This window comes from Dendrobates tinctorius, unplaced genomic scaffold, assembly GCF_039654945.1.
Source record: "Dendrobates tinctorius isolate UK_male_01 unplaced genomic scaffold, ASM3965494v1 ptg000026l, whole genome shotgun sequence".
In the NCBI taxonomy this organism is placed as follows: domain Eukaryota; kingdom Metazoa; phylum Chordata; class Amphibia; order Anura; family Dendrobatidae; genus Dendrobates; species Dendrobates tinctorius.
In genome coordinates this window covers 13,854,898-13,882,289 of record NW_027361694.1, presented here as the reverse complement: position 1 = coordinate 13,882,289, position 27,392 = coordinate 13,854,898, and the positions used below count along the sequence as shown (strand labels likewise).

Here is a 27,392-nt window from a genome sequence, read left to right as displayed (position 1 = left end):
GGAGCCAAAAAATAGCACAGGACACATTGTGTAGTGGTCGCTCAGCTCATATTCACTTCAATAGGACCTGGGCAGCAGTACCTGAGTCAGAGTGAATGAAGCTGTGATGTTCAGCACTGTCACCTCCAGATATAGTAACAGCTGATCAGTGGAGGTGACTGATGTCAGATTACCACCAATCTGAATTTGCTGAAATATCCAAAGGATAGGTTCTTAATATAGTAAGGCTAGAAAAAGCCTTTTAGTAATAATTATTGCCTTAAAGGGGTTGTCTGGGACTTTAACATTGATGGCCTGTCATTAGGATAGATCATCAATGTCTGATTGGTGTTGGTGTGACACTTGCCACCCCCTGCCCAACAGCTGTTCCCAGTGGTGGCCAAAACTGCTCAGTTACAAAGCTACACAGAACAGCTCCATCAACTGTAAAGTGGCTGTGGCCGGGTACTACACATCCACCCCGTATTCAAATAGGAGGTGCAGTACTTGGCCGTGGCCACTATTCCATTGACAGAGCTGTGCTGTGCAGCTCCGTAACTGAGCAGTTCTGGCCACCACTGAGAATAGCTGATCGGTGAGGTTGATGGGTGTAACATCTTCACTGATGACATTGATGCCCAATCATAAAGATCGGCCTTTAATATACAAGTCCTGGAAAAATCCTTTAAAACTAACTCAAATGATATATTATTATTATTATTATTATTATTAGTAGTAGTAGTAGTAGTAGTAGTAGTAGTAGTCTACTTTAGGTAAATGTATGTAATGAGAAATCCTCTATAATATTTCAACGCTTCTGATCCTTCTTTTTCCACAAGTTTTGTAAAGTTGTAATCCATTTGCTATCACTTTTGAAATATGTGCCATATTGCTGATATGTTTTACCTTTCTGCTTTCCTAGGAACTTTTTACACTGGAATGCAAGTTTAAAGAGTCTGTTTTTGAGAACTATTATGTCATCTATTCATCTATGATATACAGACAGCAAGAATCAGGTAGGGCCTGGTTCTTAGGGCTTAACAAAGAAGGCCAAGTTATGAAAGGTAATAGAGTCAAGAAAACAAAGCCAGCAGCTCATTTTCTACCCAAGCCATTGGAAGGTAAGTGCATTATGGATACATTAATGTGCGGCATAATGTGACGTGTATGGTTACATGTAATTCATTTAGAGTGGGTGGATCATTTTCTTTCATCTTTGTTTCTTAAAGATCAAGGACTCATCTTGATCTCCATTAACAATAATTACACATGCAGTCATTTATTCACCCACAAGACAACATTCACTATTTATAAAAAGCAACAAAAAACTAATGACATAAAATAGAAGCAATGTGCATGTTTCTTAATTGTGATGACATACAGAACATATATATTTAATTAATCTATTATCTCTCGCTTCATGTCATGCTTTTTTCCTAATACAATATACGTATAAAAATAAGTAACCAAACTTGCACTTTCATGGAGTGGATGTGTGTCAAAATTTTGGGGACAGAGTAACTTCTAAAAACTCTCTAGGACCGTACTAAAAAGTATGGCAGACAAGCTTTTACAAAAAATGAGAAAAAAAAGTATATATAGAAGAAGTATTTTCATTAAGGAACAGGACATTGACACATACAGGGGGTCTGAGTGGGGAACACTGTCTCTAATGTCTATTTGTCCTAGTAGGTAAAAGGATGATATAGAGATATAGGGATTAGCTGTGTAGGGAGAATGGTCGGGAATTTTATAACAAAGTTAATTATAAAAGTGGTTAGGGTGCAAAGGTAGATAAATACAAAGGTCATTTTAGCTGTTGGACCACCCCTTTAAATATCTTGATTTATTGTCGGCCACAGTTTAGTTGTAACCATACAGTTGCCAAATTTTAAAAAGGGTATTAAAAAGTAAACAATATGTAATGATATAAATGGCCCACTCGCGCTCCCTTCCCTGCCCTAGTTGCGGTGATGTCACAATGACCCCGCCTCCTCATCCCCGCTGCTTACCGGTGGCGTATCTCAGTCGTAGCTCGCCACCACTGCCCACCCGACGCAGCAGGCGCCATCATTGGAGGCACCATCGCACCATTAAGGGGGATGCCCTCTCGGTGCCGTGCCACTGTTCCTACCATCCCCTCGCAGCTACTCCAGCCCTAATTCCACTTGCTTGATGCACGCTACACAGGGCTGCCACTAGGAATTTCGAGGCCCCATACTGGCAAAATTTTCAGGGCCCCCTTGAGACTCCACCCAGGCTCCACACCAGCCCCACCCATCGAACTGTCTACAGTCCCAACACTATCTCTTGGAAAAACTCCACTTCTCACCAATCACACATTAACAGTTTGCATCGCCAGATCACACATATAGCCGGCAGCTCTGGTTTTGGCCAAAGGATTTTTTAAGCTGCCACCATAACACGGTAGACACTTTTGGCCGAACTCTACTCTACTGTAACCTATTACATATTTGTTAAAATATGCAATACAATTTAGGCATATTTTTATTTATTTTTCAATTTTTAAAATGACCAATAATATCACATACAAGGACCAAATACCGCCACACCATGACCAGACCACATATTACCACCACAGTGACCAAATAATATCACATACAAGGAACAAATACCATCGCACCATGACCAGACCACATATTACCACCACAAAGTGACCCAATAATAGCACATACAAGGGACAAATACCGCAACACCATGTCCAGGCCACATATTACCACTACATAGTGACTGAATACTACAATACTGATCAGTAATAAAAAAAAACACACAATACTATCACCATAAGTGCCATTATGCACAGGAGATCTGTACTTAGTATGCAGTGTCTGTGTACAGGTAATACAGTGATCAATGACATTATACAAAGGAGCTCTTTATATAATGTATAGGTAATACGGTGATCACTGGTAACTAGAGTTGAGCGACTTTGGTCAGATCGGGTTTCATGAAACAAAATTTGTTTCAGATGAAACTGGTCTGACTAGGGCAAAAAAAGTCGGAGTTTCATCCGAAACCCGACCCCAATGCAAGTCAATGGGAAATAAAAGTCGGCATTGAGCGGATGACATTCATCCACTCAATGCCGACTTTTATTCCCCATTGACTTGCATTGGGGTCGGGTTTCGGACGAAACTCCGATTTTTTTTGCCCTAGTCGGACCAGTTTCATCTGAAACAAATTTTGTTTCATGAAACCCAATCTGACCAAAGTCGCTCAACTCTACTGGTAACACTATACACAGGACTGCTGTATATAGTATATAGTGTATAGTGTCAGTGTATAGGTAACACACTGACTTAACAGTGACGTCTCTAGGTAAAGTCCTTCATCTTTGCTTTTCATCTTTCATCCAGCACAGACCGCCATCACTTCTTCCAGCCAGGGCTCGTCTCTGCAGGAAATAACAGTTATCTAGAGCACCGCTTGCAGAACACATTACTTATTTTTTCCCCCAACTTCTACATTACACCAGATGAAGAAAAAAAGGCAACATAGTATCACTCTACACAGTAACAGGACCGCCCCCCCATTTAAAATAGTATACTCAAAAAATAAAATAAATACATCACTGCAGTAATAATATCCCTTAATTAGCCCCTATGGTAATAATATCCCCCATCCTGGCCCCCGTGTGTCTCATTCCTGGCTTCAGCCATATGTTCTCTGATCCTGCCCTCATGAGTAAACATTCTGCCCCATATGATCTCCCCATCCTGCCCCATCTGTCTCCATCGTATCCATCCTGCCCCATGATCCTGCATGATCTGTCTCCAATCTGCCCCATCTGTCTCCAACCCTGCCCCAACTGTCTCCAACCGTGCCCCCAGTGCCTCCAATCCTGCCCCCAGTGTCTCCAATCCTGTCCCCATGTCTCCAACCATGCCCCCAGTTTCTCGAATCCTGCCCCATCTCTCCATTCTGCCCTCTGTCTCCAATCATGCCCCCTTGTCTCCAATCATGCCCCCAATGTCTCCAATCCTGCCCCCAATGTCTCCAATCCTGTCCCCAGTGTCTCCAATCCAGCCCCCAGTGTCACAATTCATGCCCCCAGTGTCTCCAATCCTGCCCCAAGTGTCTCCAATCATGCCCCCAGTGTCTCCAATCATGCCCCCATGGCTTTCATCCTGCCCCCTGTGTCTCCAATCATGCCCCCTGTGTCTCCAATCATGCCCCCTGGTCTCCAATCCTGCCACCAGTGTCTCCAATCCTGCCCCCAGTGTCTCCAATCCTGCCCCGTCTCCATCCTTCCCAGAATCCTGCCCCATCTCCATCCTGCACCCAATCCTGCCCTGTCTCCATCCTGCCCTGTCTCCATTCTGCCCCGTCTCCATCCTGCCCCCAATCTTGCCCTGTCTCCATCCTGCCAGGCCCTGCTTGCCGCTAATTTAAAAAAACCCTTTCCTTTTACCTTGCCGCATTCCAGCGGGGAGCGATCTGTACCCCAACGAGAAAGCACACACTTACCGGCGACTGACTGACAATGACTTCAGACGCCGGCAACATGTGCGCTGACGTCAGCTGCCAGCCTCCGATTGTCTGGCAGCTTTAACTATTGCCAGCAATAGAGTAACTGAAGCTGCATCCTGGACACAGGTTCAGTTATTTGATCAGCAGAATCCTGCCACTGGGGACTGGGCAGTGGGGCCCAATGCAGGCCCCCTCTGCTGATCAGGCCCCATACGCCAGTCAGGGCAGTAATGCCCTGATGGCGGCCCTGACGCTACACGCTGGACTTATCCCTGCAGCCATCACACTTCTTCACTCAAGTAAGTGTACTGCTACTTCTTGTTCATCTCCAATTGGTGGTTTTATTACCAAGTGTTTGTAATTGGAACCGCATATCTAATTGGTCTGTTTATATTTACTCCTGATATCTGGTTTTGGCACTATTTACCTAAATAGTAATTTATTCATCTTAATAACCTCCAACATTCACCAGTTGTATTCTTCTAAGGGGATTCTTTAGGAACACTGTACCTCTGGTACAGAACTGCTGATCTAACAAATAGCCAGTGCAGGTATTCAAAAGTATTTAAAAAAATATGTATTGTTTTCAAATTATAAATATACATTATACATGTAATTTCAGACAGACTCGATGATGTTGATATCAGGGCACTGTGAGGCCATTTAGTCATTTTCAGGATTTCTTGTTCTTTTTGACTGTTTGCTTGGGGTCGTTAAATTTGGAGTCAATTAGTTGCCTTTTTTCTAAACACTATTATCTCACTTCCCCAACAAAAAAACAAACCAAGAATGCTACATTGGAGAAATACAGTTGTGTACTTACTTCATCATCCAATATCAAGAGGGAGGCATCTAACCAGCTCCAAATTTAATGACTCCAAATATACAGCCAAAAAAAGCAAAAATCCTGGAACTGACAATGTGGCTCCACGAAGTCCTGATCTCAACATCATTGAATCTGTCTGGGATTACGTGACACTGCAGAAGATTTGCGTATGTCTACATGTACCTAGAAAAATTGATGCTTTCATGCTGTTTCGAAGGCAAAGGCTGGGTAACACAAACTATTTATTTTGTATTTCTTTTTGTTCATTCAATTTCCATTTTGTTACTTGATCAAAAAATTAAATGTTAACACTTCTTTTTTTTTTTAAATAATTCTTACATTGCTGAATCTTTACCTGCTTAATTTTTTTTCAATGGACCATAAGATGAAACCCAAATTTTGGGGAGGAAAATAGGAAACACTTTTTTTTTTAAATAAAATGATGGTGTGTCTTATAGTCAGATTTTAAGGTAGCTTACCGGGGAGATGGGCGGCTGTATTGGATAAGAGTCACAGGAGACAAGTCCTGGGGGTTCGAGGCTGCGGGCCCTAGGCTTTCATAAAATATTGGCTGTGAGCAGAATCCCCTTCCCATTGATTTCTCTATGGTAGGCTTTGGGGAAATGGCCGCCGGAGGTGGCGCACCTCAATCTGCACATGCGGCCGCTCTAGAAGCATTTTCCCAAAGCCTACCATAGAGATATCAATGGGAAGGGGACTCTGCTCACACCCATCCTTTTATGAAAGCCTAGGGCCAACAACCTTGCAACGCTAGGACACATCCTCCTCACAGCCCGGGCCTGCAGCATAGCCCCATTCCTGCCACTGGCCTCCTGCAGCAACGACCCCGCCTCTTTTGACCCCGCTCCACTGCAGCCAGTAAGGAACATTCGGATTATAAGACACTCCCCCATTTTCCTCCCAAATTTTTTGGGAAAAAAGTGTGACTTATAATGTGAAAAATATGGTATATATGAGTGTTTACTTTTTACAAATGCACAGTAATAGCACATTTAATGATGTAATGTAAAATTTCACTTACCAGTACATCCTGCTTTGAACAGAAGTTAGAACTTAAACGGATTGGCCACCACTCAGACAACCATTCCTCCATTGCTGTATTCCCCAATATAAAATAAAAACCTCCTATACTCTGGTCTCCCGATGCTCACTTATCGTTAATGCCATGTGAGCCTTGCACCCAAACAGCAGCCGCTTCACCATCATTTTCTCCTTAAAGCTGCTACTCCCTGACTTCCTCCAGGTGTCAGTCATGTCTGAAGGAAATGAGAGTAAAGTGGCTGCTCTTTAGGTGCAGGTCTCACTTGGCATAACAACGTGAAACGAGCCCCGGGAAGCCAGGCGCCGACGTCAGAGGAATAGCGCCAACATCGGGGGTGTTTTTACTTTATACTAGGGACTGTAGCACCTGAGAAAGGGTTGTCTGAGTAGTGGCCAACTTCTATAAAGGCTTTCTCCCAAATCAAGAACGGAGTTATGAAATGCCCCGACATTACGGATGTGTGTCCGTGTCACCACTCTATTTATTGTCTATGGGAGAGCTGTTTTTTTTATTTGGAGGAGGCTGATGGAAAGTTTAGTAACATGTGCCTTCATCAGCAGATTTGGACAATAGTAGCCCTGTGAGAAAACGGCTGCATTTTACAAACCAGGAGAAGGTGTAATGCTTTAATATTGGCAAATGCCACAAAATCATGTTTCCAACATGTTTGTTAAAATAAAGATAAAGTTGCCAAGCCCATTAAATTCTGTAATTTTACAAATTTATTTTTGATTTAATAATGATTAGAATACATTCAGTGAATTGGCAGATTATGTAGGGAGTATGTATAGTATAAGCTATATACGGTATATATACTACTGTATATCCTGGTCTTCACTGCAGATTCCATCGTCAGCAAAACAAGCACTATTTTTTTGGATAAAGTGACAGACACCATGAAGTTAATGAGGTCCTTCAGGCGACAACTGTGTCCATCATTAGTCTGATTCGTCCCCTGAATGAATTTAGTTTTTATATTTCTATAACAGAAAAGAAAAATACCTTTCAAAATAACATGTAGACAAAGCTTAGATATAGGTGAACTGGATAGAATCTGACAACACTGAAAAATCACAGAAAGTCTGGGCAGTTTAGTGGGAAAAAATCCATTAAAACTGACAATCCACAGGGAACACTGATATTGACATCGGTCATTTGTCCAAATCACCTGTCAAGGCCAGAGAGCAGAGAGCGCAACCTGGTCAGATTTTGAGCTCATCTGTCTAATCTGATATTTAAGTCTGAAGTATTTCTTACTAAAGACCCGATGGGCACAACCAAACATTATGAGAAATTAAAAATATAGTGGAAATACACAAATAGTTTAATTCAAGAATATCATAATTAAACTCCATATCCCCAAAGATAAGAAATACTGGAATAATGGTACATGACTAAGTGCATAATGTAAAAAGCTTTCCTCCAAAAAGATGAGAACTGACATTCTAGTAACATCTATATGTCATCACTAACTTTAAGGGGTGTTAACCCCTTTTTTACTGGTGCATCTCACAAAATTAGTGAAAAGTGAAACTCATATTTTATAGAGTCATTACAAACAGAGTGATCTATTTCAAGTGTTTATTTCTGTTAATGTTGATGATTATGGCTTACAGCCAATGAAACCCAGAAGTCATTATCTCAGTAATTAGAATACTTTATGACACTAGCTTGAAAAGTGATTTTAAAATCTGAAATGTTGGCGTACTAAAATGTATATTCAGTAAATGCACTCAATACTTGGTTGGGGCTCCTTTGGCATCAATTACTGCATCAATGCGGCGTGGCATGGAGGTGATCAGCCTGTGGCAATGCTGAGGTGTTATGGAAGCCCAGGTTGCTTTGATAGCAGCATTCAGCTCGTCTGCATTGTAGGGTCTGGTGTCTCTCACACTAGACTTCAAGTAGCTTGGATTGTCTGTCTCTCCACTCTTCCTCCAGACTCTGGGACCTTTATTAACAAGGTCTAGTGTGAAGTATCCACAATCAATGATGTTTTCAGGAGCCATGTCATCTGCTGCTGTAAGTCCACTGTGTTTTATCAATACCAAAGTCAGCAGAGCCGTCTACCAGGAAATTTTAGAGCTCTTCATGATTCCCTCTGCCGACAAGCTTTATGGAGATGGAAATTTCATTGTCCAGCAGGACTAAGCACCTGTCCACACTGCCAAAAGTACCCATACCTGGTTTAAAAACAACAGTATCACTCTGCTTGATTGGCCAGCAAACTAACATGACCTTAACCCCATAGAGAATCTGTGCTGTGGGGTATTGTCAAGAGGAAGATGAGACACCAGATCCAACAATGCAGACGAGCTGAAGGCTGCAATCAAAGAAACCTGGGCTTCCATAACACCTCAGCAGTGCCACAGGCTCATCGCCTCCATGCCATGCTCATTGATGCAGTAATTGGTGCAAAAGGATCCCCAACCAAGTACTGAGTGCATTTACTGAATATACATTTCATTAGGCCAACGTTTTGGATTTTAAATTGATTTTTCAAGCTGGTGTTATAAAGTTTTTTAATTTACTGAGATAATGTATTTTGGGTTTTTATTGGCTGTAAGCCATAATCATCAACATTAACAGAAATAAACACTTGAAATAGCTCACTCTGTTTGTAATGACTCTATATGATACAGTCATATGTAAAAGTTTGGGCACCCCTATTAATATTAACCTTTTTTCTTTATAACAATTTTGGTTTTTGCAACAGGTATTTCAGTTTCATATATCTAATAACTGATGGACTCAGTTATATTTCTGGATTCACATGAGGTTTATTGTACTAACAGAAAATGTGCAATCTGCATTTAAACAAAATTTGACCGGTGCAAAAGTATGGGCACCCTTATCATTTTCTTGATTTGAACACTCCTAACTACTTTTTACTGACTTCCTGAAGCACTAAATTGGTTTTGTAACCTCATTGAGCTTTGAACTTCATAGCCAGGTGTATCAAATCATGAGAAAAGGTATTTAAAGTGGCCACTTGCAAGTAGTTCTCCTATTTGATTCTCCTATGAAGAGTGGCATCATGGGCTCCTCAAAACAACTCTCAAATGATCTGAAAACAAAGATTATTCAACATAGCTTCTCAGGGGAAGGATACAAAAAGTTGTCTCAGAGATTTAACCTGTCAGTTTCCACTGTGAGGAACATAGTAAGGAAATGGAAGAACACAGGTACAGTTCTTGTTAAGCCCAGAAGTGGCAGGCCAAGAAAAATATCAGAAAGGCAGAGAAGAAGAATGGTGAGAACAGTCAAGGACAATCCACAGACCACCTCCAAAGACCTGCAGCATCATCTTGCTGCAGATGGTGTCACTGTGCATCGGTCAACAATACAGCGCACTTTGCACAAGGAGAAGCTGTATGGGAGAGTGATGCGAAAGAAGCCGCTTCTGCATGCACGCCACAAACAGAGTCGTCTGAGGTATGCAAAAGCACATTTGGACAAGCCAGTTACATTTTGGAAGAAGGTCCTGTGAACTGATGAAACAAAGATTGAGTTGTTTGGTCATACAAAAAGGCGTTATGCATGCACTGTATTGTTGACCGATGCACAGTGACACCATCTGCAGCAAGATGATGCTGCAGGTCTTTGGAGGTGGTCTGTGGATTGTCCTTGACTGTTCTCACCATTCTTCTTCTCTGCCTTTCTGATATTTTTCTTGGCCTGCCACTTCTGGGCTTAACAAGAACTGTACCTGTGTTCTTCCATTTCCTTACTATGTTCCTCACAGTGGAAACTGACAGGTTAAATCTCTGAGACAACTTTTTGTATCCTTCCCCTGAAAAGCTATGTTGAATAATCTTTGTTTTCAGATCATTTGAGAGTTGTTTTGAGGAGCCCATGATGCCACTCTTCATAGGAGAATCAAATAGGAGAACTACTTGCAAGTGGCCACTTTAAATACCTTTTCTCATGATTTGATACACCTGGCTATGAAGTTCAAAGCTCAATGAGGTTACAAAACCAATTTAGTGCTTCAGGAAGTCAGTAAAAAGTAGTTAGGAGTGTTCAAATCAAGAAAATAATAAGGGTGCCCATACTTTTGCACCGGTCAAATTTTGTTTAAATGCAGATTGCACATTTTCTGTTAGTACAATAAACCTCATTTGAATCCAGAAATATAACTGAGTCCATCAGTTATTAGATATAAGAAACTGAAATACCTGTTGCAAAAACCAAAATTGTTATAAAGAAAAAAGGTTAATATTAATAGGGGTGCCCAAACTTTTACATATGATTGTATATGAGATTCACTTTTTGTATTGGAGAACTGAAATAAATTCACTTCTTGATTATATTCTAATTTTGTGAGATGCACCTGTACTTGGTCAAACAGTTTAGTGCACCTTCCCAACCACTTTTTATTCAGCTATGAACCCCTGCCTTGATTCTTCTCTTCTATACCTCTTCCTTGATTGACAGCACTGGCTTTACAGGAGCCAAAGGAGGGTTTAAATAGATGGAAAACATGTAGGTACATTGAAAAATTTGGCACTGCCAAGGGCTCACTGGGTGCCTGTGCTTAGTTTGAACAGTCACTTTGTACTGATAGACTCCTTTCAAAATAGTGATAAAAATGAAACAATAAATGTACAATGGCAAACTGAACAATGACTTATCAGCTCATCCATATAGGAAATCACCCCATACATATGAACAATAAATTCATCAACATTGAAATTGCTAAACCAGGAAAGAAAAAGTCATGGAATTATGGAAGTCACAGAATTGATTGCTCAGCATTAGTCCATGTTCACACATTCAGTATTTAGTCCACTCCTGACTGTTCCACTCCTGATTTTGGCTTGCAAATACTGATGTAAAATACTGACCAAATATTGAACGTATGAACGGGGCCTAAGCGACGGCTGTCAGTCAGTGCCGGGACATGGTGACAGACGCTACTTACGATGCACTGACAAGTATCTAAAGCCTCTATGACTGAAAACTCGAGTCTACTGGGGGGAATAAAGTTAATTTCCTTCCAGCAGCGGGGCCCCTCAGTGCCGGCGCCGGGCAGATTGAGAATGCTACTAATCTGCAGATTTAATCCATATCTGTAGGCTAACAGCATTTTTTTACGTGACCAGTTCCCTTTAAAATACATCCTATTATCCCACAACCAATGAGGAAAAATATTAATAAAAAAATTAAAATTAATTAATAAAAAGTGTTGTAGCTTGAACGCCTGGCCATACCCATTATGACTACATAATACAATACAATACTGGTGATGTGGTTACAGGGTTGTCTACAAATCTGGACATTATTTCCAATGTGTTTCTAATTATTACTACATGACATAGGCATCACTCTGTTATGAAAGGTAATTTAATTTTGTGAATTCAGTGGGGATAACGCTCCTTGCTATCTGTTACTAATATCTATATTCTGGAGCCTAATCTGAAAATGGTTATTTGATTATTAGATTTTGGTATCTGGTAATAAGATATCTTATTGCCTGAAGGAAACATTGTTTAGTTTTCACTGTAATGCAAATCAGATCTTAAAAATTGCATTCCATTTTTTATGAAGGACAAAACAGAAGTTATTTTTCAAAGAAATGTACACATTTTGAATATCTATCTACAAAACAAAACACAATAAAGCAGCATCAGCCCATTCTGTATTTCGGTGCCAAGCCTCCTAGACAGATGCCAAACCTTCTAATTGCAAGAAAAAATGGAGGCTGCACTTCAAAATAAAGTGCAAAGGACTTTATTAACTCATGTGGCAATATTTGGGATCAAAACCTTTTTCAAGCAGTATAACACTATTTTAACATTGCACTACTTTAGAAGGGTTCAGACAAGGGGAAAACAGACAAAAGGGGGTCCCTGTGCCAGGGAAGTTAATGGACCCTCTCCAGTCCAATAGTTCATTGTAAAGCACCTGTTTATGTGTCTGTGACATAACTATATGCTGCTGTAGAGGTGAAAATCTTATCACCCAAGATTACACCAATGATATCCTGAAAACATGACCTGTTTGCGGACCTTGAGGAATGCAGTTTGAGACCTCTGCACTAAATCATCCCAGACAGATGTCTGGCCAGCCTCTGTTTGAAGACTTCCATGGAATGAGAAATCACCACTTCTCGTGGCAGCCTGTTCCACTCATTGATCACCCTAACTGTCAAAATGTTTTTTCTAATATCCAATCTGTGTCTCCTCCCATTCAGTTTCATCCCATTCCTTCTAGTCTTTCCTTTTGCAAATGAGAATAAAGATGATCCTTCTACAATGTGACAGACCTTGAGATATTTCTTGACAGCTATTAAGTCTCCTCTCAGTCTTCATTTTTGCAAGCTAAACATTCCCAAATGCTGTAACCGTTCCTCATAGGACATGGTTTGCAGACAGGTCACCATTCTTTCGAAACATGATCAATTATGGTATAGTGTCATTTCAATCAACTTTATTAAAATTTCAAAAGTAACAGTAATGTTTTTTAGTAGCATTTAAATGTAGATGTTACATTCATAGTAATAGAAAAAAGGGGGGGTGGGGGTGGGTAGGGTGGGGTATGGTGAGGGTAAGGAATTCGGAATGAGTTTAATTGTTTTATTAAGACAGACAAAGGTCAAAACAAAGGGGGGGAAAGAGGAAGGGGGGGAGGGAGGATAGGGAAGGGGAAATATAACAGTAATGTTACAAATATGAGATAGGTTGAGATAGATATCTAACTATAACAGTACAGTCACAAATAAATTGCAGGTACAAAACATATAATTTTAATACAGAAATTTAACCATTGTTTAATAAAACAATAGTGCAGTTAGGGATTTGTTTAGCATAAACAATAATACAGATAATCAAATTGGACTAGGAGTAGGAGAGAGGCCAAAGCAGAAAGCTAGGAAGCGCTAAAATCTGTCCAACATTTCCATCTCTTACTATAAGTTATATAGTAGTTGTTTGCAGTAGCATGGCTTTTTTCGTAAGACTCATGAAGATTCATTTTATCAATAATGTCGCTAATTTTGGGAACTGAGTCTTCTTTCCAGAAAAGTGCTATTGCATTTTTAGTTATTAAGAGTAGATGGATAATGACAGAGCGATGAGAGGGATGAATATCTTCAAGATCAAGGGATAACAGGGCCTTATGTGGAGTTAAAGTGATTTTGGTTTTGGTGACTTCATTAATTAAACCAGAAATTTCAGACCATAAAGGTCTGATTTTTGGACAGTCCCAAAACATGTGGAGTAAGCTACCTATTTCACCACAATTTCTCCAGCATTCAGGAGATCTACCAGGAAAAATTCTTGCTAGTTTAAAAGGGGTGAAGTACCATCTAGATAAGATTTTAAAGTATGATTCATGAAGATTTGCACAGATATTAGACGAGTATGTTGATTTTAGTGCTTTGGACCACTGTTGTTGAGTTCTTGAAGTGTTGAGGTCCTTTTCCCAGTTAAGCATAAAGGTAGTTTTTTCTGGACTATTACTGGAGTTAAGAAAATCGTAAATGTTTCTAGATTTCCAATAATATTTATTGCCAGGATTACATATTAGTAGACTAGTGGAATCTGTTATAAAGGTTCTTTTTCTCAAAAGCTTCTTAATGAGTTTTTTTAAGTTTGATAAAAAGTGGAAATCATTGGTGGCGAAGTTAAATTTAGTTCGCAGTAGATCGTCGCTGATGAATTGTTTACCATCATGTATATCCACTAGCTTTTTAATACCGACTTGTTTCCAATTAGAGGGAATTTCCTTCTCTAATATTAAACCAAAGGTTTTGAGAGAAACGTTTTTGATTTGTTGATACTTTGAACCTTTTTTGGTGTGAATTTGGGATTTAGCTAAGTATTTCCAAGCTAATAATGTGGCTGAAGTTGTCGGAGGAAGATGTGGTAAGTAACTAGAGGATAGCAACCCATCCAGAATCAGTCTTGATAGTGGAATGTTATTGTTCCAAAATCTCTCTATATCTGCCCAAATTGGGCAGTTATCCTGGCTAAACCATGATAATGATTGTATTATGAGATTTGAATAGTAATAGTTAACTAAGTTAGGGAGGGCCAAACCTCCCTCAACCCTCCTTCTAGTAAGTGTTAGGAATGCTATTCTAGCTTTTTTTTGGTTGGAAATAAATCTGTTTACTATTGACTGCAGTTGTCTAATATATTTAAGGGGAATGGAGAGAGGCAAAGACCTAAAAATGTAAAGTATCTTGGGGAGGGTGAGAAGTTTAAAGAGGACTATCCTCCCTACCCACGAAATTTCCTGCTTAGAGTGAGCATTAAATTCAGTTTGAGTGTTTTTAATAAGATTTTGCATATTTACTTCGATCGTTTTGGCAAAATTCCTAGTTATGGAGATGCCTAAATACAAAATTGCTTCTTTTTCCCATTCGAATTTAGTAATGTTTTTAGTACTAGAGATGGTTTCATTGCATAAGAAAAAATCTAAAATTTTGGATTTCGTATCATTTATTTTATAAAATGAGACCCTTGAAAATTCCTCAAAAATAGGGAGTACACCTTTGATCGAATCTAATGGGTTTGAGAGGCTTAATATAATATCATCGGCAAATAATCCTATCTTATACTGTGTCTCACCTATTTTGATGCCCTCGACAAGTTCATTGGATCTAATAGTTTCTGCTAGAGGTTCCATAACTAAGGCAAAGAGTAAAGGCGAGAGGGGACATCCTTGTCTAGTGCCGTTAGTAATCAAAATCTGCTTAGATAGATGGTTATTGGCATATATATTAGCAGAGGGGGATGAATAAAGTGCCATTATTGTATTTATTAATTTAGAACTAAAACCGAATTTGTTTAGAGTGGCGATTAAAAATTCCCAATTGACTCTGTCAAAGGCTTTTTCAGCGTCTAGTGCTAGGAGTAATGATGAGATCTTTTTAGTTTTGATATGGTTAATTAGGTTAAATACTCTCCTGGTCCCATCACTTGTTTGTCGACCACCTATAAAGCCCAATTGATCTCTATGAACTATGTTTGGAAGGAATTTTTTCATTCTTGTAGCAATTATTTTTGAATAAATTTTAACATCTGTATTAATTAATGAAATGGACCTATAATTTTTAACAGACTCTGAGTCTCCTTTAGGCTTAGGAATTAAAGATATGATGGCCTGTAGCATTTCATGAGGGAATTAAAGCCTTATTAAAAACCCGAGTTAAGTATGGAGTCAATATAGAAGCAAAAGTCAGATAATAGTCATTTGAAAACCCATCAGGGCCCGGTGATTTCTTTGTTTTGAGTGTTTTTATGGCCTCTAGTACTTCTAGATCTGAAAAGGGGACCTCAAGGGATGATAATTGTTGATTAGAGAGTTTGGGTAGATTAAGACGCATAAGAAAATCATTAATTTTTTGTTTACTTGGTTGCGGAATACTTTGGTCATCCTTAAGGTTATATAATGAAGTGTAATAGTCAGCAAATTTATTAACTATATCCGCCGGATTGACTAGGGACTCTCCGTTATGTTTCATTTTGTTGATTCTATTCTTTATTCTATACATCTTGAATTTTTGGGCCATGATCTTAGTCGGCTTGTTGAATGAGGAGTAAAAATTTGATTTCATGCCTGGTATAGTGTCATAAAAGAAAGGAAGTGAGGAAAAGTACAATTAAAAAGGTACCGTATATACTTGAGTATAAGCTGTCCCGAGTATAAGCCGAGGCCCCTAATTTTGCCACGGAAAACTGGGTAAGCTTATTGACTCAAGTATAAGCAGGGTATACATTGTCCCCTCATCCCTGTCCTGCTCTCTGTGGATCTCCCCTTCCCAGTATGCATGGCTCGGCTCCCCCATCCCATCCTTCTATGTATGGCTCAGCTCCTTGTCCTCCCCCATGCTCCCCCATCCTTTGCCATGTTCCTCAGTGCACCCCCATTCTGCTCCGTGCTCCTCTGTGCTCCCCAATCCTGCTCTGTGCTCCCCCATCCTGCTCCGTGCTTCCACATCCTGCTCCGTGCTCCCACATCCTGCTCTGTGCTCCCCCGTCCTGCTCCATGCTCCCCATCCTGCTCCATGCTCCCCATCCTGCTCCATGCTCCCCATCCTGCTCCGTGCTCCCCCATCCTGCTCTGTGCTCCCCATCCTGCTCCATGCTCCCCCATCCTGCTCTGTGCTTCCCCATCCTGCTGTGCTCCCACCATCCTGCTCTGTGCTCCCCGTCCTGCTCTGTGCTCCCACCATCCTGCTCTGTGCTCCCCCATCTGTTCTGTGTTCCTCCGTGCTCTGCCATACTGCTATGTGCTCCTCCATCCTGCTCTGTGCTCCCCCGTCCTGCTCCATGCTTCCCCATCCTCCTCTGTGCTCCTCCAATTTGCTCAATGCTTCCCCCATCCGCTTTTGTACTCCCCCATCCTGCTCTGTGCTCCCCCGTCCACCTGTGCTCCCCCTGTCCCCCTCCATCATACACACCCTCCTGTGCAATCGCTGAATGTCCCCTGCATCCTCCATTGTCCCAAGGTTGGCAGCTTCTTCCTGTGTTGAGCGTTCACGTGGTACCGCTCATTGAGGTCATGAATATGGATGCTACGCTTATGGGAGTGGAGTCGCATCCATATTCATGACCTTAATGAGCGGTACCATGTGACCGCTCAACACAGGAAGAAGCTGCCAGTCCTGGGACAACGGAGGATGCAGGGGACATTCAGCAATTGCACAGGAGGGTGAGTATGATGTCCCAGCCACCTGCTCCTGCCGCCGCTCCCCCTCCCCTGCTGGTTTCTGCACAATGACTCCTGTGTAAGCCGAGGGGGCATTTTTAGCACAAAAAAAGTGCTGAAAATCTCGGCTTATAAACGAGTATATACGGTATATATTTATTTGATAAATAATTAAAAGTAGATTATTAATGATAATAAGAGACAAAAGGGGAGCTCCGAATTACAGGGGGAAGCTAACGAGCATTAATAAATACACATGGATGGTTTGACTGCAATGTAGTCATAAGTAATTATGCAAATACAAAACGTGCACAGCGAGGAATGCTTCAAAAGGGGAGAAAAGGGAATTTGGATCCAGATGTCACAAATTTCTGAACTCCCTAGGAGAAAGGCCAGTAGGTATGTATCCAGCAATGCAATTACCTTGCTATTTAATACTGGGGAGTGATCAAAACACTAATCAATACTGCCTTTAGGAAGGAAAGGAGTGGAAAGGACATAGACCAAAAGAGTAAATGAAGAGGTTAATATGGTATATTACCTGCTGTAAAGCTAGAATGAATAAAGGAGCAGAGGGTCTGTGCACAGACTGTGGATTTCTGGTGGAGCTCCCCCCTGCTCATTCACCATTCTTGTTGCTCTTCTCTGAACTTGCTCCAGTTTGTTAATGTCTTTTTTCAAATGTGGTGCCCAAAACTGGACACAGTATTCCAGATGAGGTCTGACCAAAGAGGAGTAGAGGGAGATAATGATTTTACGTGATCTAGACTGTATGTTTTTGTCAACACATGCCAGAATTGCATTTGCTTTTTTTGTTGCTGCATCACACTGTTGACTCATATTCAGTCTGTGATCTATTAGTATACCCAAGTCTTTTCCACATGCGCTGTTGCTTAGCCCTATTTCTCCCATTCTGTATATGCTTTTTTCATTTTTATTGCCCTGATGTAGTATTTTGCATTTTTCCCTGTTAAAAACCATTCTGTTAGATGCTGTCCACTGCTCCAGTTTATTTCTATCTTTTTGAAACCTCTCTCTCTTCTCTAGTATAAGCTATCCCTCCTAGCTTTGTGTTATCAGCATGTCTGCCCCTACTTCATACTAGAATTCAAAATGTCACCACATGGGTAATAAAGCCATATAACTTTACACTTTATTTTTGGAATGCTGCCTTCATTTTTTCTTGTATGTATCTATCTAGGCATCCACCTGCCAATCTATTTTAACCTTGGTTTCCTTTTTTTTTTTTCAGTTGCCATGTACAGAGAACCGTCTTTGCATGATGTTGGAGAGACAGTGCCAAAGGCCCGTGCGACCCCAAGTAAAAGCACAAGTGCATCTGCAATAATGAATGGGGGCAAACCGGTCACTAAGAGTAAGACATCATAGCCAGACCCCCCAAGGTTGTTGTGACTTACTAAGCCCTTGGCACACTTGAGCATTTATCCACACCAGACTGTCCACTCTCCTGTGTTTGTAGGCAAAAAGTGAACTACGCACTGGCTTTTTTGCTGTTTCAGAACCAACGTGTTGCAGATGGATAAAACTCGGTGTGTATCTCCTCCCTCCACAAGAAGACACCTGGGGAACCAGCGAAACTCAGACCATGGAATGCCCTACCAGATATGGAATGCCTTTTTAATATCTTATCTGTGACTGTGACACTTCATGTGAATGACATACTTCACAAGTACACTTGATACCTTGCCTGCTGCCAATTACCCTTACCCTATTTTGAGTCCAATTACAGCGAAATCCATATGTTTTAAGTTCTATTTTGTAGCACACAAATATTAAGTAATTTCTAGTTAGACGCTGTAAAACTGCGCTATAATGGATTTCTCTAACCTTTTTTACAAGGCTGCTTGCAACAATGTCTGTGACCTTTTGCAGGGATTGCGTTCCTCTAGAACTTGAATGTTTCAGGTGGCTTAGTTCTGAAAGCAATCAGGGAATCAGGAAGCCTTCAAAAAGCTCTTCTAAACCACGTCTATAATGAGTAGGACATATTAACTGGTCAAGTGTGGCAACAGGTTTTGTGCTCCGCAGGTTGGCGTTATATACTAGAGGGAAATATGTCAAACACACTCAGTGGGAAGTAGGCTGCGACTAGTGTTTGACACTCCCTATACTTTCCTTTTTGTGTGTGTTTTATACATATCACAGGCTTGCTGGTAATGGTAACATTTGCCTTAGCCAGTAAGCAAGACCCACTTGTTTTTTAAGATGGTGGGTCCATAGAACTCTGTAGGCCTTGTAGGCCTGAATTAAGGCTCATTTTTCATCTATAGTTCCTCATGATAAAATAGATATATATATACATATATATCAATACAATTAACAAATGTTCCGCTACCTACAGTAATTCTCTTTTGAAAAATGTAGCCCTTCCTGTTTTTAATAAGCTCAGATTAAATTGCACCTGTAGCCCACTCACAATGGAGGCAGATATTTCTTGGGCTAAGCCGATACTTGAGGACTGGGCCTATTAATTCACTAGGTGCCTCAACTGCAAGCTGCTAGTGACTTTCTAGGCTAAATACTGGTTCAGCTCACCAAATGACTGTCTCATGTTTAAGGTCATTCCCATCTCTGGCAGTTCCTGCAGTTTTCTTTCGCTTAGCATGGGCACGTTGTTTGTTGTGTCCCCTTTTTTGCAACAGCAATGCAAGTTCTGTACTAACGTATAATAATTTCATATTCCTGTTTGATAAGACTGGACCAGTAAATTAAATATTTTAGGTAAGCATGCAAGGTCCAGTCATATTAATTTCCATACCAAATCTAACATATTCCTAATACCTTCAGGAACCAGAATTTACACGATAAAGGTGCCTTGCTTAGGTTGTGGCATATTTTACACTTAACCACTTTAGGTGGAACCAGAACTTTCAGACGAACCAGAAGTCATAAGGTGCCTAATGTATGTCTGTCATGTGAAGTGTTTTTCACAATGGCATTTGGTTCCTCACATTATATGACAGTAACCACATCTAGTGGGCTGTCCATCCGATCTGAGATATCAGCAAGGTCATTCTGTAGCATAGGTAGGACATGCTTCTGTGAGAATTGCGTACAGGAGCAAAATGGCCTTCACGCCTGGACGTCTTAGGTGGAGCAAATTTACTAATCTGTTTTTCTTTCCTAATTGGCATAAACGGGTATACTTTGATTTCTCTCTTAAACCCCTTTGCACTGTGTCTGCAAGAAACACTGTATTATAAATTTTTGCCTTTTTTCTTTCTTTACTCATGATGTCCTCTACCTGTTTATGGAACCAACATATTTGTCTTATGAAAGATTTATCATGTCCTTTGTCGAATTCTGAAATATTCACAATGATTTAAATGAGAGCTGCTCCGACTGTTCAGAAGAAATTTGCTGTGCTGCTAGTCACAATACACCAAGCCTAATTACCATTTTTACATCATTTCATGTCGAAAGAAATGCTTATCCCCCGTAAATGATAGTGAAGCACATTAGCAGAAATCCTCTCCTATGTTCTTACTTAGCAACATGAGTAAAATTGCACAACATATTTCAATATAACCCATGTGGGGCTGGTGTCCCGACGTCAGACACACATTCCTAGTTCATTGTCATTCGAAAAAAAACTATACGTGATGGGCCGTGAGCCCAGAAAACCAGTTGACTGGTTAAAATCAAGGCTGAATTTATTTTTGTAAATGACTAATATGTTATGTGTGTACTTCTGTTCTTTTCCTTGTTCATTATGTTTATACGGGTTGTGTAAGAGATTTTTTTATTTTCCTGAATGACTGTCCTATTGGAGTTTTATGTGTTGTCTGTGTGTTTATTCTCTTATTTTTTTTTACCTAATTTAATGTCTCATCTGTTGCATGGAAGAGGGTGATGATGAACTGCATGTAGTAAGCTATGTGTATTAAGAGACGTCGGTATGTATTACTAAATTGCCATACATACAGTATATGCAAAGCGTTTGTCTGCATTGTACAGTTTATGTGTTTATTATCATTTGTTGTATACACAATTGCAACATATTTAATAAAATGATTTATACAAAGATGGAACAAACCAATTCACCAATTTTCAGACAGTAGAATATTCATAAAGGGCTTGCACCGGACACAATTGAAAGCTTATCACAGACAAGTCATATATATTATAAATACTGTTTCCCAAAGCATACCAAAGAGTGTATTAAAAGATGTTTATCCCTCATGTTATGTGTCATTGAGAAGATGTCATTGCAGGTGAGAAGATATTGACCACAATTGGAAATACAGAGCAACTACAAAATGTATTGTGTATCAAGTGCTAAATAGTAGACTTCTATTGTTCATTTTGTAATTACATATGGTACCTTATATCCTTCCAAACATGCATGTCAGTGCTCACTCCCGAATGCACTCACTATTTGTCAAGTATGATTCTAACTGCATTGTTTTTAAAACCCTGACTCATCGCAACAGAAGCCTAATTTCCCCGACAAAGACGTTAGAATGGCATAACCGGGAGCGGCTGAGGAATTGAAATGTTTAGCAATGGAATGTTATACATCAATAATTATTTTCTTATTAAAGTTTTTTTTTTTCTCATACATCCGTTCACATTTAGAATACTTGATTCAGTTATTGACCACGTTGTTGTCTGAGATCAGGAAAAAACATACTTTTTTTCACTTGTGTCGGCAGCCTTCATTTGGTAATGTAGCTCAGCCAACTTCATATAAAGATGGCTGAGCTACAATATCTGGCACAGCCCAAAACAGACCTTTTCCAATGTCAATCTACCAGTTTATTTAATCTTTTTTTCTTTCGCAAAGGCAATTAGCATGTCCATTTAGTGTTCATTTCTTTCTCCTTCATTTAAATCATTATGCTTATTCTCTGAGGAGGGCGCTAGTATTCATATCTTCCTTCTGCAGATGTGAAACATGTTTCCATCATACATTATGAATACGTCTTCACTAATGAGAGCTGCCAGGAGGGTTTTGTCATGCCCCCGAAATAAAGGGGTTGGCTACTCAGAAGACTTAGTTACAATTCTCTATTAGAGAGTGAAAAATAAATTAAAGGGTCCCCAATCCAGCACCTTCATATAGTGAGGAAAAAAGTATAAAAAGCACCTAATGCTGTGGAAGGATTGGCCTATCTGTGCATTACACGTGTATCCAATGGCATAGCTATAGCAGGTGCACCTGGGCCCTGGTACTTGAATGGGTCGCAAAAACTCTCTACCATATTGAAAGAAACTAGTTTTGTAAAGACACAAAAATGGGGCCCTCTTACATATTTTGCAGATCAAGCCTTTAGCTATAGCCTGGCGATGTCAATGTGAACTGTATAATGCTTACTTTCTGCTGTGATGTCGCTGTAGGGTAAATTAACTTATTCTGTAATCTATGGGTGAACCCAGATGTCAAACCCTAGGGGCCATACAAAAGAACACCCTATCATCAGCTTGACATCTAGGGACCCTTTAAGGGAAAAAAAATGGTTAATTTGATGTAGTCAACCCCTTTAATTAAGGGTCTACGCATATCAGATATAAATATACAGCTGAGACAAGTTTACACTAAAATTACAGTGTAGGCATCACTTCCACATAAAAAAATAAATATATTAAAAGATGGAAACACGTACAAAAAATCCTAGGAAAACAATATTGGTTACGAAGTTTTTGATTTTTAGTTATTATTTTACATTTTGTAGGCAGATTAGTGGGCTTGGGTAAATTGTGTATACCATGTTGAAGAAACCATTAAAGAAAATTCTTAGTTTTCAATAGTAGAAATACAAATATCAGCTTAATATATTTTTACAAATTATTATTTTATTAAGAGCCCTATTCAAGAGAAAGACAATATATATATTGATTCATTAAAAAATATTGAAAAAATGACGAAATGAACAAATACATTTAGCCATCATTTTCACTGGTAGTTTGCTATTGAATTAAAAAAAATCCCCTTCATATCTAAGATTAGCCAATGGTAATTTATAAATCTATATTATAAGCCCTTCTCTATATTATTACATTATTAAAGGCAATGATATAAAATATTTATGAGTATAAATAAGTAAAATATACGGTAACACAATCAATAACGTAATCATCACTGAAGTGAATTTGCTTCCACTTTGGAGAAATGATATTCCTCTTCTCTTACCTTTAGGCATACTGTGAGTGATGATTGGCATCAGGCATAATTTTATGTTTATCTACATTGCATGTAATTGACTTCACGTTCCTTTCCGGTTCCTCTGGCTATGTCATGAAGCACTGAAGTGAAGTTAGCCCATCTTATCAGTGATTCATTGTGAGGCTCACTTCACTTTCTCACTGACTATGCACCAAAAAGTTAACTTAGGGTTTACGCTTACTTGAATGATAATGTCCATCCTAATGAAGTAAGTGATACATCACTGCCTTTATCACATTTGCTGAGATATCGGGCTCACACAGGCTATACCAAAACACTGAACGAGAAAGTATCTCTTTTTACAACCTACAATGAATAGGTATGTTGCCACCGGTAGAGGGTAACCAAGAGAAAAAAATAGATATAATTTACTGCCAGGACAAGATAAGCAGCTGTCACGCTGATAATCGAGGCACAGTAGAGATAGTAGCAGAGACGTGTGAAGAGGCAGTGAAGATGGCTGGTGGTCAAGGCCCCCTTACACATTAGACTAAAGTCTGCCAAACAAACTGATATTGGCAGGATCGGGAGAGCTGTCTGATGAACGATCGGTTGACTAACCGTTATATAATATAAGGGGGGCCTTACTTACTGATCATCTCAACTACCACACTGTGCTGACTCTCCTGTGATATATATTACTGTATCTCATGCTACTAGAGGAAATTTATCAGTTTTTTGCAGCTTAATTGGAGACTAGCATAATGTAGAGATAGAGATCCTGATTACAGCGATGTGTCATTTACTAGGCTGCCTGCTGTAGTTTTGATAAAATCATTGCATTATCAGCAGGAGTAGTCAATTAAATTCTTGAGTTCTGTTTAACTCCACCCACACCACTGGTTGGCAGATTCCTGCCTATGCACAGTGCAAACAGGAAACTTTCATTCACTGGTGTGGAGGCAGAGTTATATAGAGCTCAGCATTCAGAGAACTGCTAGGTCTGCAGCAGATAAAACAGTGATTTTTATCACAAAGACAGCATGCAAGCCAGTAAGTGATACATCGCTGACATCAGGGTATCTGCCTCTACATTATGCTTCTTTCAGATTACATAGCAAAAACCTGGTGACAGATTCCCTTTAATGGTGAGCAGCAAGCAATTGTATAAGGAACTGCCTCTTAGACATGTATAAACATAACACAAAATCAAAATTGACTCATAATCATTGAAATAATTAAATACTATTCCAAGTACTACATTTTAAGACAGGATAGCGTGTCTTTTTTTCTTTAAGATTCTAAATTAAAAGTACTTTATTTCACTGAAGTTAAAAATAATGCACATACTCACATACTTTGGAAACTCCAAACGCTGACATAGTAATAGACATTGGAAAATGACTTGTGTGTGGAATTCAATTTCAAATAAAATTCAATTATATTACATATTCATGTTTTGTCTGTGTGGGGCACCCATTACTAACAACAGGGACCCTTTAATACTTTAGGTCATATGTGGTGGTGCTGCACAGAATTTGGACATTTGCCTCCATGCTCTCCTGGGGAATCATAGCTGATCTCTGACCTTCCAACAGGAGGACGTCATGTGTTCTGCTTATTTTCTCTGTACCTGTCTAAAAAAACAATTGCCATCAATATGCACCTCCTCCTGCATTCATATGCTTAGTTTGCATGCATAGTAAATAGCTCTGCCATCATAATTAGTTCATAGCTTCTTTTTGTTAATATTTTTTATGCTTAGAAAGACATCTAAAAGCAAGAGATGAACAGAGCTGAATGTCAGGAAACAAAGCCTCTGGCTTCCTCGTATATGACAGTGCCACTGATTTATCCAGACAATGGTATTTCCTATAGAACATACATTGTACAACATATAGCTCAAAGAGAAAAATTGTACTCTCAAGGAGAACAAACACAGGAGAACCACACAAATTATATGATTTGTGTTACATTTTTGTGTTTCTGAAATATCCATCCAGAAATCCAACATAAAGGAGGCTTACCTAGAGATCTCCTAGTTTTATTGATATACGTATTTTTTGCCACTAGTTTGATCCTTTGCAGGAGGCTGCACTAAAGTGCAGTCTTGATTCAGTTAATCTTAAAGGGGTTGTCCAGTACTAGGACAACCCCTTCGTAAACTAAATGTTCAGCCCCGATAAAATAATAAAACCTATACTCATCTCCCGTGCCGGCGCCGTTCCATCGGTGTCAGCGATCCGCGGGCTATGATGCATGGAATGACACTTGATGCCCAGGACCCAATTAGCACTGGCGTCACTGTCTCCACCTTTGGACAAACAGAACATGAAGAAGTAGTCCGGGCTGCAGCTGATTCCTGGCTTCCTCGTAATGTTCAGTTTGTCCGAATGTGAGAACGTGACGCCAGCAATGATTGGGCACCTTCGTCAGGTGTCACAACACTGCATCACAGCCCCGGGTCCATGAGTGCCGACACCGTGGGAACAGAAGCGGCATGCGAGGTGAGTACAGGTTTTATTATTTTATAGGGGCAGAACATTTAGTTTAAGAAGAGGTTGTCCTAGTAGTGGAAGCTACACTGGTTGGCATTCAGAAACACTTCAATACAGGAAAATAATTCTGGGGAATCAGGGCTTAAATTGAACAAAGTGATGTATCCTAAAAGATGCTCTTCTATTTCCAAAATAAGCGTGTAATGAGGAAAAAGTGTAAAAACCAAATAAATAGAAAAGTATTAGTTTGTAGAGTGCAGCCAATGAGAACTGATATTGTATCAGCACATCAGTATAGTTGGCCTGCATATAGTCACATTGCATTATTCATCATTTAGTTTGCACTCTTACCTCCCCCATGAACATGCCTGCTCTGATCAGCCAAGAGTACGTGTTTATTTCTGTAGAGAACGGGAGTACAAGCTGCTGCCAAACACCATTTTTTTTATTAAATCCTATTCAACAAACTGCCTCAGAATATGTTATGTGCTCTATTGGATCCCTCTGAAAATGTTATTTGCATGGTTAGTTTTAACATAACATTAAAATATATGAGGTACAGGCTAAACATGCCGGGAGTTTCTTTATTTCATTACACACATGATGACATTTGTACACTGCACTATGTTTCACTTCAGGCTGGTTTGTCAAAGGCTCTGTGCACACTGCGTCTGCTCCTGGCTTTCCTACACAGCAGGCCACTGTAAAAAGTACGGTATACCAAATTTTTAAAAAATCATAACCTGTGGACAACATATATCACTGTATGGCTATTCCATGGCAAATATCAGAACTTTCCATCTAAGGAATATTTTGGCAAATTTTCATCAAGTGTACTCTGTGACAAAAGGCTCAGATGCAGTTGGTGCCAAGCTTTAAATGTGCCAGATCACTATGAAGCTTGATGTAAGCTGGACCAAAAGATCTTTATGAAGACCAACTCCCAAAAATAGTAGGGATGGTTATAATAAAATTTGGCTTACTGCTATGTTCTAACCTGCACTTTAACGAATGGCTTCTGTGATCTGCATAAAATGTGCAAATACTATTTACTAACCCCAACATGTTAGTCAAATGTATGGAATTTACGCTCACTAGGTTGTCTGTAATTGTAGAAAATTGAACTTGGAAATGGTTCTATACTAATCTATAACACAGAAAAGAATTTCCGAAGGTTTGTCATTCATAGCCATTACCATACATATAAAGTTGTATCTCGACACACACGACTAGCAAATGCACATGATAATCCTCTGTGTCAAGTTACGGAATTTAGAGCTTTCTTCAAAATGGAGAATTCTTTTCTTTACTGACATCTAACATGTTTTGTTCATGTACTGTCCCTTGTTTGAAATGTTGTCATGTTTTAGAATTCAATAAACCTTCTTTTTTCTACTGCAGTCACTTTTCTAACGAATGGTGGTATATTGCATGCACACATCAAGAAGACATACTAATAATGATAAGTAAAAAAATAAGGTAGCAATGAAATGAAGTATTGATCATAGATTATGTAAAACTTGTATGTTCATCTGTGCAAAATCTTCAGTATGAACTTGCATTCAGATGGAAATGAGCCATGGAAATACAATATATGGATATGATGTATGTATATACAATAGATAAAGATTAAAGGGGTAGTCCATTACTCGGTCAACCCCTTCTCTATTACTAATTCTCCCATGTTAAATAAAAACAGTTGGTACTCACCTCTGTTGACGTCGCCGTTCCAACGATGTCGGGTCAAAG

General features: G+C 39.6%; 1 protein-coding gene across 7 annotated transcripts in view; it reads left to right on the top strand.

Moving 5' to 3' along the window:
• Positions 1 to 27,043, top strand: part of FGF14 (fibroblast growth factor 14) — an 812,639-nt gene extending 785,596 nt beyond the window's left edge. For all 7 annotated transcript variants that reach the window (XM_073569515.1, XM_073569522.1, XM_073569520.1 and 4 more), the window contains 2 exons: positions 902 to 1,100; positions 18,271 to 27,043. In XM_073569515.1, coding sequence (XP_073425616.1) covers positions 902 to 1,100; positions 18,271 to 18,407 — 336 coding nt within the window. In that variant the 3' untranslated portion in view covers positions 18,408 to 27,043. The remainder of the gene's footprint in view (positions 1 to 901; positions 1,101 to 18,270) is intronic.
• The last annotated feature ends 349 nt before the right edge of the window (positions 27,044 to 27,392 follow it).